Here is a 12,905-nt window from a genome sequence, read left to right as displayed (position 1 = left end):
TTGCCATGACAACTGACAAAATTCAAATATCTGACATCCATAGGCTTACGATATCAGTTTCAAAAATTACCTCCACGGACGCTGGTCTGTATGTCTAGGAAAGGCATATTTGTTTTATCGTAATGCATTTGAAATTTCAAATTTTTTTTATCTAAACAATCAGCAATATACCTTTTCCATAGTACTATATCCTATCCTATATAATAAAACGCACCTCCAACATTCTGAAGCTGACTGCATGGCTGAGGCATTCCTGCTCTCTGTATCCATCTCCTGAATTGACATCACGTACTTCCGGGTTCGTCACAAGCAGAAGTGACCAACCGCACGAGGTTTCTCGGCTTCAGAATGTTGGAGGTGCATTGTATTAAATAGGATTGGTCAGTTCCTTGAAGCACAGCCAGAGCTCAGCGTCCTGCACAGTAAGGCTCAGACACCAGAGAGGGGGGGGGGGGGGGGGGGGGCTGACACCAGAGAGAGGGAGGGAGGTGGGCCTGACACCAGAGAGGGGAGAGGGAGGTATCTCTGTCACACACACACTCTCTCTCTCACAGTCAATGTCTTTCTCTCTCTCACTCTCACACACTGTCTCTAACACACCCTATGTCTCACACTGTATCACATTCACTCTCTCTGTGTCACACAGTCACTCACACACTCTCTTGGTCTCATACACTCAGTCTCACAGAGAGTCTGTGTCTCACACACACTCTCTCTCTCGCACACACTGTATCTGTGTGAAACACACTCTCTTTCTCACACTCTCACACATATGCACACACTCTCATTCTCACGCACACACTCTCTCACAGACACACTCGCACCCAGACGCACTCTCTCTCTCACACACACACTCGCACATTCACTCTCTCTCTCACAAATAGTCACTCTCACATACACTCTCTCAAACATACACACTCCGAGGAAAACCTGAGGAAACCCTTGCTAGCGCCCGTTTCATTTGTGTCAGAAACGGGCCTTTTTTTACTAGTTAATTTCATAATCATGTACGGAAAGAAATTGCTTCTCAAAATCACCCACATATAGATTCACCACTGAGGGGGCCATTTTTGTCCTCATGGTTGTTCCCTTTATCTGTTGGTAAAAATTTCTGTTAAAAGAAAAATAGTTCTTATTGCTAAAGCTGCAAGTTCCGCTATATATTCGGTAGGTAATCTCCAAAAAAAAATCTCTTTGTCTAATCATTTCCCTAATTATTTCAATGGCTTCTTTTTGAGGTATGTTGGCATATAAAGATTCAAACCAAAACTATTAATTCATTTTCTGCTGATAATGAAAATGTGCTCGAAACCGAAAACAAAAGAAAAGGCCTTGAGCCTGCTTGTGTGAATATGAACACATTTATTTTATATTATCATTTTTGAAATGTCTGGAATAAAGGGAGCTACCTAAACATTTTGCAATAACAACCACAAACCTGAAATGAATTAATTAAAATTTTACTTGCACAAAGTGACATCTATTTCAAACATGTCTAAATCCAGACTGTGTACAAATTTGCACCTACTTGTCACAGTGTGTTTCTGTATGTATGGATAATTTTAAAAGAGGTATTTTATGCATATTTACTGGCTTATGAGAGTGAAAAATCCTTTAAAAATTCTTCCTTTTGTGAACACATTCAAAACTACAGAGTGACAAAAAGAACTTGGTATGGATAGTGAATGCCTTGTACAATAAAACTAAGGTACTCCCCACATACAGTGGATGATTGCATTGGTGTACACATCTAATAGATCCAGGGAACATAACCAATCTGTCATACCCAGGAGGAGGAAGTACAATGTTCAGTGATGTCATCTTGAACATTTCCCAAAGCAAAAATATATTGTAGACTTTTAGAACTAGCAATGGTCTTAAACCTCTCAACTTCCTTTGGAATTAAGCAATATCAAAAATATAAGTTTCTGTTAGTCTTTCATTGGGAGTTGTTCTACTACTTTTTTCAGATAGAAGTTTTTAAATCCTTTTGGAGTAACACCAGTTTACAGCTAATTCAGCTCATGATTTTTTAACAGATGAGTGAGCAGTAATTGAGGGATGTGTAGATGATAATCTTGGATCACAATTCACAGGAGTACAATCTCATGTCATTTCCAGCCAAGATTTGGTGACCTATTGAGTTCTCTCACCTACTGGAAGGGAATTTATCACATTCATGAAAAGACTGATTATGCCGTCTTGTTCAAAATGAAGTGGTTTTAACTGCACAACTGCTTGACTGACTCCTTTCCTATGCTTAGGCAAGGGTGCCCAAATTCAGTCCTCAAGGTCTGCAAACAAGTCAGGTTTTCATTATATCCCTAAGTAATTTGCACAACATAGATTTGTATACATTGGAGGCAGTACACCTGAAGATCTTGCATGCGTATACTCTTTAGGGATATCCTAAAAACCTGACATACTACTACTACTATTAAACATTTCTATAGCACTACTAGACTTACACAGCGCTGTACAAATTAACATGAAAAGACAGTCCCTGCTCAACACATACTTGAGGCCCTTGAGAACTGAACTTCTGCACCCCGGCTTAGACCTTGGAGGCTATTATTGACAGTATTTCCAATGGAAAAGATTTTTTTTTTTTTTTTTGAAGAGGTAGACTGCTAAGCCACTGCAATGGGTCTTTGAAGATGTAACTTTTTTTCTGCATTATATAAGTAGAATATAGGAATTAAAGGGAAAAAACACCTAAGTGCCAAATTCTGGGATGTCCTCATATAGAACAAAATGTTTCAAAGTATTTAAAATCAGACCGTAAACAGGATACACGGATTGTTGTCATCAATGCTGCAGTTGTCCAGGATTAATGGAATACCATCTAAGTGGAAAACCTGAAACACATAAGCAAAATGTGACTATTTATTTTACAAACATTCTCTCATTGGAGGAATTTCAGTTTTTTAGATACAGTGGTGGAAATAAGTATTTGATCCCTTGCTGATTTTGTAAGTTTGCCCACTGACAAAGACATGAGCAGCCCATAATTGAAGGGTAGGTTATTGGTAACAGTGAGAGATAGCACATCACAAATTAAATCCGGAAAATCACATTGTGGAAAGTATATGAATTTATTTGCATTCTGCAGAGGGAAATAAGTATTTAATCCCTCTGGCAAACAAGACCTAATACTTGGTGGCAAAACCCTTGTTGGCAAGCACAGCGGTCAGACGTCTTCTGTAGTTGATGATGAGGTTTGCACACATGTCAGGAGGAATTTTGGTCCACTCCTCTTTGCAGATCATCTCTAAATCATTAAGAGTTCTGGGCTGTCGCTTGGCAACTCGCAGCTTCAGCTCCCTCCATAAGTTTTCAATGGGATTAAGGTCTGGTGACTGGCTAGGCCACTCCATGACCCTAATGTGCTTCTTCCTGAGCCACTCCTTTGTTGCCTTGGCTGTATGTTTTGGGTCATTGTCGTGCTGGAAGACCCAGCCACGACCCATTTTTAAGGCCCTGGCGGAGGGAAGGAGGTTGTCACTCAGAATTGTACGGTACATGGCCCCATCCATTCTCCCATTGATGCGGTGAAGTAGTCCTGTGCCCTTAGCAGAGAAACACCCCCAAAACATAACATTTCCACCTCCATGCTTGACAGTGGGGACGGTGTTCTTTGGGTCATAGGCAGCATTTCTCTTCCTCCAAACACGGCGAGTTGAGTTCATGCCAAAGAGCTCAATTTTTGTCTCATCTGACCACAGCACCTTCTCCCAATCACTCTCGGCATCATCCAGGTGTTCACTGGCAAACTTCAGACGGGCCGTCACATGTGCCTTCCGGAGCAGGGGGACCTTGCGGGCACTGCAGGATTGCAATCCGTTATGTCGTAATGTGTTACCAATGGTTTTCGTGGTGACAGTGGTCCCAGCTGCCTTGAGATCATTGACAAGTTCCCCCCTTGTAGTTGTAGGCTGATTTCTAACCTTCCTCATGATCAAGGATACCCCACGAGGTGAGATTTTGCGTGGAGCCCCAGATCTTTGTCGATTGACAGTCATTTTGTACTTCTTCCATTTTCTTACTATGGCACCAACAGTTGTCTCCTTCTCGCCCAGCGTCTTACTGATGGTTTTGTAGCCCATTCCAGCCTTGTGCAGGTGTATGATCTTGTCCCTGACATCCTTAGACAGCTCCTTGCTCTTGGCCATTTTGTAGAGGTTAGAGTCTGACTGATTCACTGAGTCTGTGGACAGGTGTCTTTCATACAGGTGACCATTGCCGACAGCTGTCTGTCATGCAGGTAACGAGTTGATTTGGAGCATCTACCTGGTCTGTAGGGGCCAGATCTCTTACTGGTTGGTGGGGGATCAAATACTTATTTCCCTCTGCAGAATGCAAATAAATTCATATACTTTCCACAATGTGATTTTCCGGATTTAATTTGTGATGTGCTATCTCTCACTGTTACCAATAACCTACCCTTCAATTATGGGCTGCTCATGTCTTTGTCAGTGGGCAAACTTACAAAATCAGCAAGGGATCAAATACTTATTTCCACCACTGTAAATACTGGACATTTAGATGTTGATACCACAAAATGACGTAGTTAGTATAAACTACTAACAACTGGAGACTACAGGGCTCATATATTAAGTCCATTTTAGAAACTTTGTATGGCATGTACATTTTGTACTGCATACACATGTAAATACCAATTTTAGAATGATGTTTGCATGTGTGGATGCCTCAAGACTCACAGGTTCAAAGGGGGTATGATTTGGGTGCTCCAAAATGATATGGACACTTCCAGTTTGTAATGGGGAATACAATTACGGAGGAATTCTGTATAGGGCACCCACAGTTAGGTGTTAGGATGATGCGCGATAAGTACAAATTCTATAAAGGCAGCTCTGCACAGAACCGTCTCTAAAGAACTTATTTATTTATTTATTTATTTTATTGCATTTGTATCCCACATTTTCCCACCTATTTGCGGGCTCAGTGTGGCTTACAATACATTGTAAATAATGGAAATACGATTTGTTACAAATCAGTTATGGATTACATTGTGAGAAGTTAAGCGAAGACAGAGTCAAGGTATCGTTAGGGAATAAGACAAGGAAAGAACAATGGAACAATGGAAAGAGACAACGGGAAATTAATAGGGTAATAGAACCTTAGCGAAAGAACATTTGGTATAACATTTTCTGTGAGTAAAGGTTTAAGTGTGATAAAATTACGGGGGATGAGAGTTCAGAAGAGAATGTATTGGTGTATTTCTGAAACAGTGAGTGTGGACTTCATGTGTATTGATCCTTACAGTAAATTTTATCAAAGAGATGAGTCTTCAGTAGTTTGCGGAAGTTGGTTAGTTCGTGGATTGTTTTCAAGTTGCGTGGTAGAATACTAGCATAAGTCATTTTCACATCTAACTTTAGGCTTCAGCATTTATGCCTGCCAAAGGATAGTGTAAATGCTCGTGCCTAACTACTGTGAGTTAGGAGCGGAAATTGAATTATTCTATACCTCTGCGTCTAAATTCTGGGAATGCCCATGACCCACCCATGCCCCTCCCTTGGTTACACCCCCGTTGGAGCTGCAAATGAGATGAATTAGGCATGCAAGTTATAGAATAGGTGTGCAGGGCAGATATACTCATAACCAGTAATTAGTGCCAATTAGCACTTGCAAGTCCAGTTATTGTCGTCACCAATTTAGTAAATTAGTTTACATATGTGACTAATTTTGGGTGACCTATAAAGGATTTGTGGGTTACTGTATATATATTTAAAATTCCCACATCAGTTCTTGAACTTCACCGAAGAATGCATAGATTTCAAGCAAAATGCTTGTTCAGACCAGGGTTTGCAATGAGTGATTGAGGGGAACATCTATGCTTGGGCCCCGAATAATTTATATACCCCTTACAAAGTAAAACTGTGCCTTCTGGGACTTCACACCTAAATCGGTTGCACTTATATGAATAAGTTTGCTGGATATAAACAACTCTTATATACTTAGGGCCCACTGTCTTCCCTCTCCCTGCCCACTTAAATCATGCTCAGTGGGTAGGCTGCCAATATTCAGCAACACTTAACCAGGCAGTGCCACTGAATACGGTCACTAACCAGCCATCTCAAATCCAGGCAGGAGAGGTGTTCCAGGGGCAAAGCTCAGTGCCCACATAGCTAAGCAATCAAACAGGACCTCACAAAAGGCTGTCCTAACTTTGGTCACTTAGCTATGCAGGTCCTGGCACTGAAAATCGATCTGCACTTGCATAGCTTCTGGGTTGCAGCTGGAATCCTGTGCTGTGTTCCCCTCTTCCCCCCCCCCCCCCCCCCCCATCTCCAGTCAAGAGGCAACCCCTTCCTTATAAGAACAATGCCCTTTCCAGCAGCCTCCCCACCCCATCAGGGTCTACCTTTGTTTTCCCTGGTGATCTATTGTTGGTCTGGGCAGGAGAGATTCCTAGTTGCTTCTGGTCATGCAAGCTCCAGCAGCAATCTTGCAGCACTGTTGCTAGAGCTCAAGGCAGCCATTTTAAGGCTGGAGCAGAGGATCACTCCTGCCCAGAAGACCACTAAATACCACCAGGGAGAATGAAGGAAGTCTTGAACTTGGTGAAAACCCCTTATATATGCTCTGGCTGAACCCACATAAATGTGTTATGTGAGTAATGACTGAATATCATCTGGGCCCCTCTAAGTCCAGGTGGCCAGGTGTAGTCCAGTCAGACCTGGATATTCAGACTACATGAAACCCAGTTTAAGATTCTACATGATGCTTATATCTCTAAAAGTAGAGGGAGATCGCTAAGACTATGGGACAATGAAGTATGTGATAAATGTGAAGTAGGTAGGGGCACTACGGTACATCACTTTTTGGAATGTATTAAACGTCAGCCATTCAGGTCTGGAGTTCCCTATGTTATAGAAGCAGTTCTGGGAGTAACATGTGAATGGACATATGCATCTCTTTTATTGGGCTTGGACTCTAACCTCAGTGTCCAGGGCTTTTTGGAGCACCAGCATCATTTTGCACTTCTGGCGTTGTTGCTGGCCCGCAAAACAGTACTTCGTCATTGGGTGGGGAAGGATCCCCCACTCCTGGCTGAGTGGAAGGCTAGTATGTTGAAAATGGCATCCTGGCAGTTGATGCGTACACCCAAATCCAAGGAGGGGATTCTGGGACTGTATAAGGATCTTTGGAAGACACTACAGGCCTCCCTGGGTGGGAAGCCATAGTCACTGCCTACCTGAGAAGACATGGAGTAAGGGGAGGGAGGGAGGGATGGGGGATTGTGGAGACTTTGTTGGTGGTTAAAATGAAAATGATACACGAGGACAACCAACTTATCACTGTACTTGTTTTATCACTGTGCTTGTTGTACAGAGAAAAACTTACTGTTTGGCTGTTTGCTGCTATTTGTTTCGATATACTTGTGTGTATCATTCTTCAATAAAGATATTTTAAAAAAAAGCATAGGCTTGCTGTCAAATTGAGAACCATTGCTTTACACATTAAAAAGCAAATCATACCTTCTCTTGGTTATCCTCATGTTTGTAACACAAATTTGCAATCAAGCGAATGAGATGAGCCTTAAACCCCACAGCTGGATGGGTTACCTCTTCTATTTCAGACACAGAGTGAGAAGCTGTGAAAACATTCTTGTTCTGTTTCCCAGCAAACTGAGTTAGCCTCAAGATATCTAAATAAAAAGGAAAACATGCTTATATAATGTACTCAACTGCTGTGGGACAAAATCTAAAATCAGAGCAATGCATACCACTTTTACGTTTATCACACACACAAAAATAAATACATAAATGGATAATCCAGAAATTATTTGTCAATAAAAAACTGAAAAAAATACTTAAAGAAGTCAAATAAGACTTAGTTATTCGTAAACTGTTTCCATTTATAAAAATAAATAAGTGGGGAAAACACAGAATATGGGTCATAGTATTCTTTCCAATCCTTTTGCATGTGTGTCTGTGTGCCTGCATGTGTGTATATGAGCAATCACAAGTGCACCCACATCTCTCTTTATATCTGTGTTACCTAAATGCAGAGCTGCTAAGGGGTCCCGATTTTTGAGAGGGAGATTTTAGTACACGCCCACAGCCCTGCCCCATTCTGATTTGGCCCCACCCACTCTACCTCATAGCTCTACCCCATCCAATCCTACAGCCATTGCAGAAAATATTTTATTTACACCAGTAACAGCAGAGAATGGGGTAAGAAGGAGTGTTTCAGTTCACTCTGTTATACCCCCTATCCAGTATCTATTCTCCCCCAGGGGCACAACCGCAAGGGGGCCTCAGCACCCCCCTCACTTTGATCTTCAAATTTGTGGCACTGGTTGAATCACAAGCGCTGCTAGCTGGAGAGGTCCACTGCATGAGTCCCCTACCGTGCTGTCTGAGCAGAGCAGGAGTTAGCAGCGTGCTTCAGCTGCCAATGCCGAACCTCATACATATGTTCAGTTCAGGCACTTGAAAATCGAAAATAATACCGTTTTCCATTAGCTTTCAGAGACTAAAACCTCCTCCCTCAGGTCAGGTCACTGATGTTATAGTATCCTCTCCTGACTTGAGGAAAGAAGTGTTGGTCTCTGAAAGACTAGTCAAAAATATATTAAAATTAGTCCAATATAAAAGTATCACCTTATTTTCTATTTTGTGTTTTATTTATATTTATTATCCTTTATTAACACAGCTACACTACTTTATCCTAAATTAATAAAATTATTTTCTCTACCTTTGTTGTCTGGCCATTTACTTTTCCAATTGTGTTGCTCCCATTCTCTTGTTTCTGCTTTTCTTCATCTTATCTTAACTCTCCTGCCAGGGTTTCCTGTCCATTTTTGTCCTTTTTCTCTCTCCTGTTTCTTTCAGTTTTTTTCAATTTATTTTTCTGCCTCTGTCCAGATTTAATTCATTCTTCCTATCCAGTCTTTAATTTCCCTCTTTTTACTTCATCTACCTATGGCTTTTTATCTTTCCCTCACCCTTGTTCTTCCCTACGCCCCTTCCTCTTATTTTCCAGTCTTTCACTAATTCTATCCTCTCCCCCTTTCCATCTTGCATTTCCCCTTTTTCTTTCCCTAACTTTCCATCCAGCGTCTTGTCTATTTCTCCCCATTCTTCCAGTGTCTCCCCCTATTTCTCTTTACATCATTCCATCCAGTGTCTCCTCTCTTTCTCTCCCTACCCTTCCATCCACTGTCTTCCCCCTTCTCCATCCTTCCAGTGTCTCCCCCCTCTCCATCCTTCCAGTGTCTCTCCCCCTCTCCATCCTTCCAGTGTCTCTCCCCCTCTCCATCCTTCGTGTCTCTCCCTCCTCTCCATTCTTCTCGTGTCACCCCCTCCATCTTTCCTGTGTCTCTCCCTCTCTCCATCCTTCCAGTGTCTCCCCCCTCTTTCTCTATGCATACTTCCATCCAGCATCTCCTCTTTCTCTCCCTACCCTTCCATTCAGTGTCTTCCCTCTTTTTCCTCCCCATTCTTCCAGTGTCTACCCTCTGCATCCTCCCATCATGGCTCTCTCTTCTTTCTGTCCCCATCTCTCCATCTTCCCTCTTTCTCTCTCCCTCCTTCCAGCTAGGTTCTCCCCATCTTTCTACTCAGCATCTTCTCCAACCCTTTTCCATCCATGCCCCCTCTTTCTGTCCCCATCTTTCCATTGATCACCTCTCTCTCTACCATCCAGGTCCCCACTTTTCTTTTCCCTCACCTCTCTCCATTCATCATCTCTTTCTCGCTCCATCCTTCCAGCTAGGATCTCCCCAGCATCTTCTCCAGCCCTTTTCCACTCATGTTCCCCTCTTTCTCTCCCCATCTTTCTTCTCATCACCTCTCTCTCTCTACCATCCAGGTCCCCACTTTTGTATCTTTTTCCTCACCTCTCTCCATTCAGCATCTCCTGCCTCTGTTTCCACAAGTCCTCCCCTCCCCTCTTATATGGCATCAAATAGGAAATGCAGGGCCACAGCCTTCAGGCATGTACTGTTAGCTCTGCAGGGTCCTCTTCCCCAGGACCGGGAAGTTGATGTCACTGGGGGTAGAGGACCCTGCAGAGCTGACAGTTCTCATCAGGAGAAGCAGAAGTGGTGGTGCAGTGGTGCAAGAATTTCTCGCTTTGGCAGGAGATGACCAGACGCTCGATGCGGCAGACTTGCAGGTCTGTGGATGAGTGGAGAATAATGATTAGTGCAGTGGGCTGAGAAACTGGAGAACTGGGTTCAATTTCCACTGTGGCTCCCTATGGTCCTGGGCAAGTCACTTATCCCTCCATTGCCCCAGGTACACTCCAGAGAGTGCCAGAGACGGATCAGCGGCAGACGGCAGGAAAGAGTGAGATTCTTTCCTGCCCCCCCCCCCCCCCCCCCGTAGCTGCAAAGGCCACCACACCACCAGGGCGACCTTCAAGGATCAAAACAGGTCTTGTGTGCAGTGGCAGTAGCCAGTGGAGCATAGTGTATGGGTAAGAATGGCAGTTTCTGGTGCCCCTCGAATGTTGGCACCCCCCTGCCATACATACCCTGCTTACTGCGTTCTGCTGGCCCTGCAATTACCCCGATATTGCCTGGACAAATGTAATATCAGCACATGCTAGGAAGACAAAGTTCCTAGATAAAAAATCAAGGACTGCTTTATGGAGCAGCTGGTTCAGGAACCAACAAGAGGGGGAACAATTCTAAACCTAGTCCTTGGTGGAGCACATGATCCGGCACTGGGGCCACTTTAACAGTGATTATAACATGATCAGATTTAATATAATGTCTGGCGTAAGTACACGTTGGAAATCCAATATGTTAGCATTTAACTTTCAAAAACAAGACTATGATAAAATGAGGAGAATGGCAAAAAAAAAAAAAAAAAACAACAACAACAACAGAGGAGCAGCTGCAAAGATAAAAAATTTACATCTGGCATGGATGTTGTTCAAAAATATCCTGGAAGGCCAGATAAGATATATTCCATGTATTAAAAAAGGAGAAAGGAGGTCAAGTGATACCTTGCTGAGAGAGCGGGTGTCGGTGGAAAGAGCTCCCGAGACTCGCCTCCTAAAATTGGCCTCCAAAAGGCGTTATTGCTAAAACCTGACGATGACAGTGCAGTTAAAGGAATCAGGAGTTAAGATCTGGGGTTTGGTGCCTTTTTCTTGGAAGAGAAGAGAATGGCTTTGAAAGCACAACGCCGAGAGAAAGAGAGAACACAGCAGTGTGAAGCTAAGATGGCGGCCGGAGGGGACTCTGGAGCTTCCAGCGTTAGCTCCGCATGGGTGGTGAAGCAAGCCATTGATGCGTCACTGGACAAAAATTTACAAGCGATCACAGATAAATTAGATAGTGTGGATGGAAAACTAGAGGCAATGCACGAAGAGTTTTCAGCATACTGCCAACGAGTGTCTGATTTGGAAGATCAAGTTCAGCAGCTTACCGCGTCTAATTCAAGTTTCCAATTCAAGCTCAAATACTGGAGGACAAGCTCGATGATATTGAAAATCGATCAAGGAGAGGAAATCTAAGGTTGGTGGGTTTACCAGAGTCTGTCCCTGAATTGGATTTGAGAAAATTTTTGAAATCTTGGTTGGCATCGGAGCTATGCCTAAAATCAGCAGCAGGGCCTCTGCGTGTGCAGCGTGCTCACAGGTTGGCTAAGAGATCAGCGGAGCCCAGGCCTCGTGTGGTCATCTTCAAAATCCTGAATTATGCCTACAAAGCGGAAATTCTGAGAGCCATTAGAGCTAAAGGTTCTCTAACGTATGAAAATAAGTCGGTTCTGTGTTTTCAGGATTTTTCTGCTAGGGTATCGACCATGAGACGTGCATTTGCTCCTGTTTGTTCAGAACTACATAAGCGTCATGTTCAATTTGCTCTGCTGTATCCGGCGAGGCTAAAGATTTTTATTTTTATTTTTGTTACATTTGTACCCCACGCTTTCCCACTCATGGCAGGCTCAATGCAGCTTACATGGGGCAATGGAGGGTTAAGTGACTTGCCCAGAGTCACAAGGAGCTGCCTGTGCCTGAAGAGGGAATCGAACTCAGTTCCTCAGGACCAAAGTCCACCACCCTAACCACTAGGCCACTTTATGGATGGTAAAGAACAATTTTTTGACTCGCCAGAGGATGCGAAAAAAACTGCTGGCTAGAAATGGCTCAGAGGGAGTTACGACATAGCACACAGTTCAGGCCATGTCAGGAAAAAGGACACTAAGGCACTGAGGAGAAAGCCTATTATTGAACATACACACACAGTGGTTTGCTGAACTTAGATGCATTAGCTCTGAAATGACTTCTGGTTTCTTATAAAGATGTTGGATAGACATAAGATTTGAAAGAAAGCATGATTATAGTGGGGTTTTTTTGTTTGTTTTTTTCCTGTTGCTTCCCATGAGTGTTTACCACTATTGTGGGAGCCATTCAGTTGATCTGAGATTGCAATGGTACCAATGGAATATTGCCTGTCTGAGAGTGGCGTGGTCATATGACCATGGTTGCTCTATTTAATAAGTATTGATGTGTGAGGTGGGGAGGAGATGTGGGGGACATGGGGGGGGGTTGAAATTAAGAACGGTGATACGGGTGCATGTGGTATGAGAAAAAGGGGAGGGTTCCTCTTTTTTTTATATCTTCTGAGGAGTGTAAGCTATAAAGTGAATTTGTTAGAAAGATGAATGGTTCTTGGACATATGAGAGAGTGGGAGGTTTGTGAGAGGGTTGGGAGGATGGGAAGAATACATATGGAGTTTTGACAAAATATTAATGCATTATTGTATACATCTGTGGGGTTTAAAAGTTGTTGTGAGGTTGGTTTTTTTTTTTTTTTTTAAATTACTATGTCTACAGAAACAAAGCAGCTAAGGTGAAGGTTGAATTTCTTGTATTTGATTATGGAGGAGTTGGGAGGAGGGAGGATTTCCACACTGACC

General features: G+C 43.0%; 1 protein-coding gene across 2 annotated transcripts in view; it reads right to left on the bottom strand.

Moving 5' to 3' along the window:
• The window catches only part of ATXN10 (ataxin 10), a 699,884-nt gene that overhangs the window by 125,059 nt on the left and 561,920 nt on the right, over positions 1 to 12,905 (bottom strand). For both annotated transcript variants that reach the window (XM_030213944.1, XM_030213945.1), the window contains exons 9-10: positions 7,506 to 7,675; positions 2,795 to 2,858 (exon numbers count right to left, since the gene is read on the bottom strand). In XM_030213944.1, coding sequence (XP_030069804.1) covers positions 2,795 to 2,858; positions 7,506 to 7,675 — 234 coding nt within the window. The remainder of the gene's footprint in view (positions 1 to 2,794; positions 2,859 to 7,505; positions 7,676 to 12,905) is intronic.

The sequence above is a fragment of the Microcaecilia unicolor genome, chromosome 9 (assembly GCF_901765095.1).
Source record: "Microcaecilia unicolor chromosome 9, aMicUni1.1, whole genome shotgun sequence".
In the NCBI taxonomy this organism is placed as follows: domain Eukaryota; kingdom Metazoa; phylum Chordata; class Amphibia; order Gymnophiona; family Siphonopidae; genus Microcaecilia; species Microcaecilia unicolor.
The sequence above is the reverse complement of the archived record's forward strand: the minus strand, read 5'-3'. Positions and strand labels throughout refer to the sequence as shown.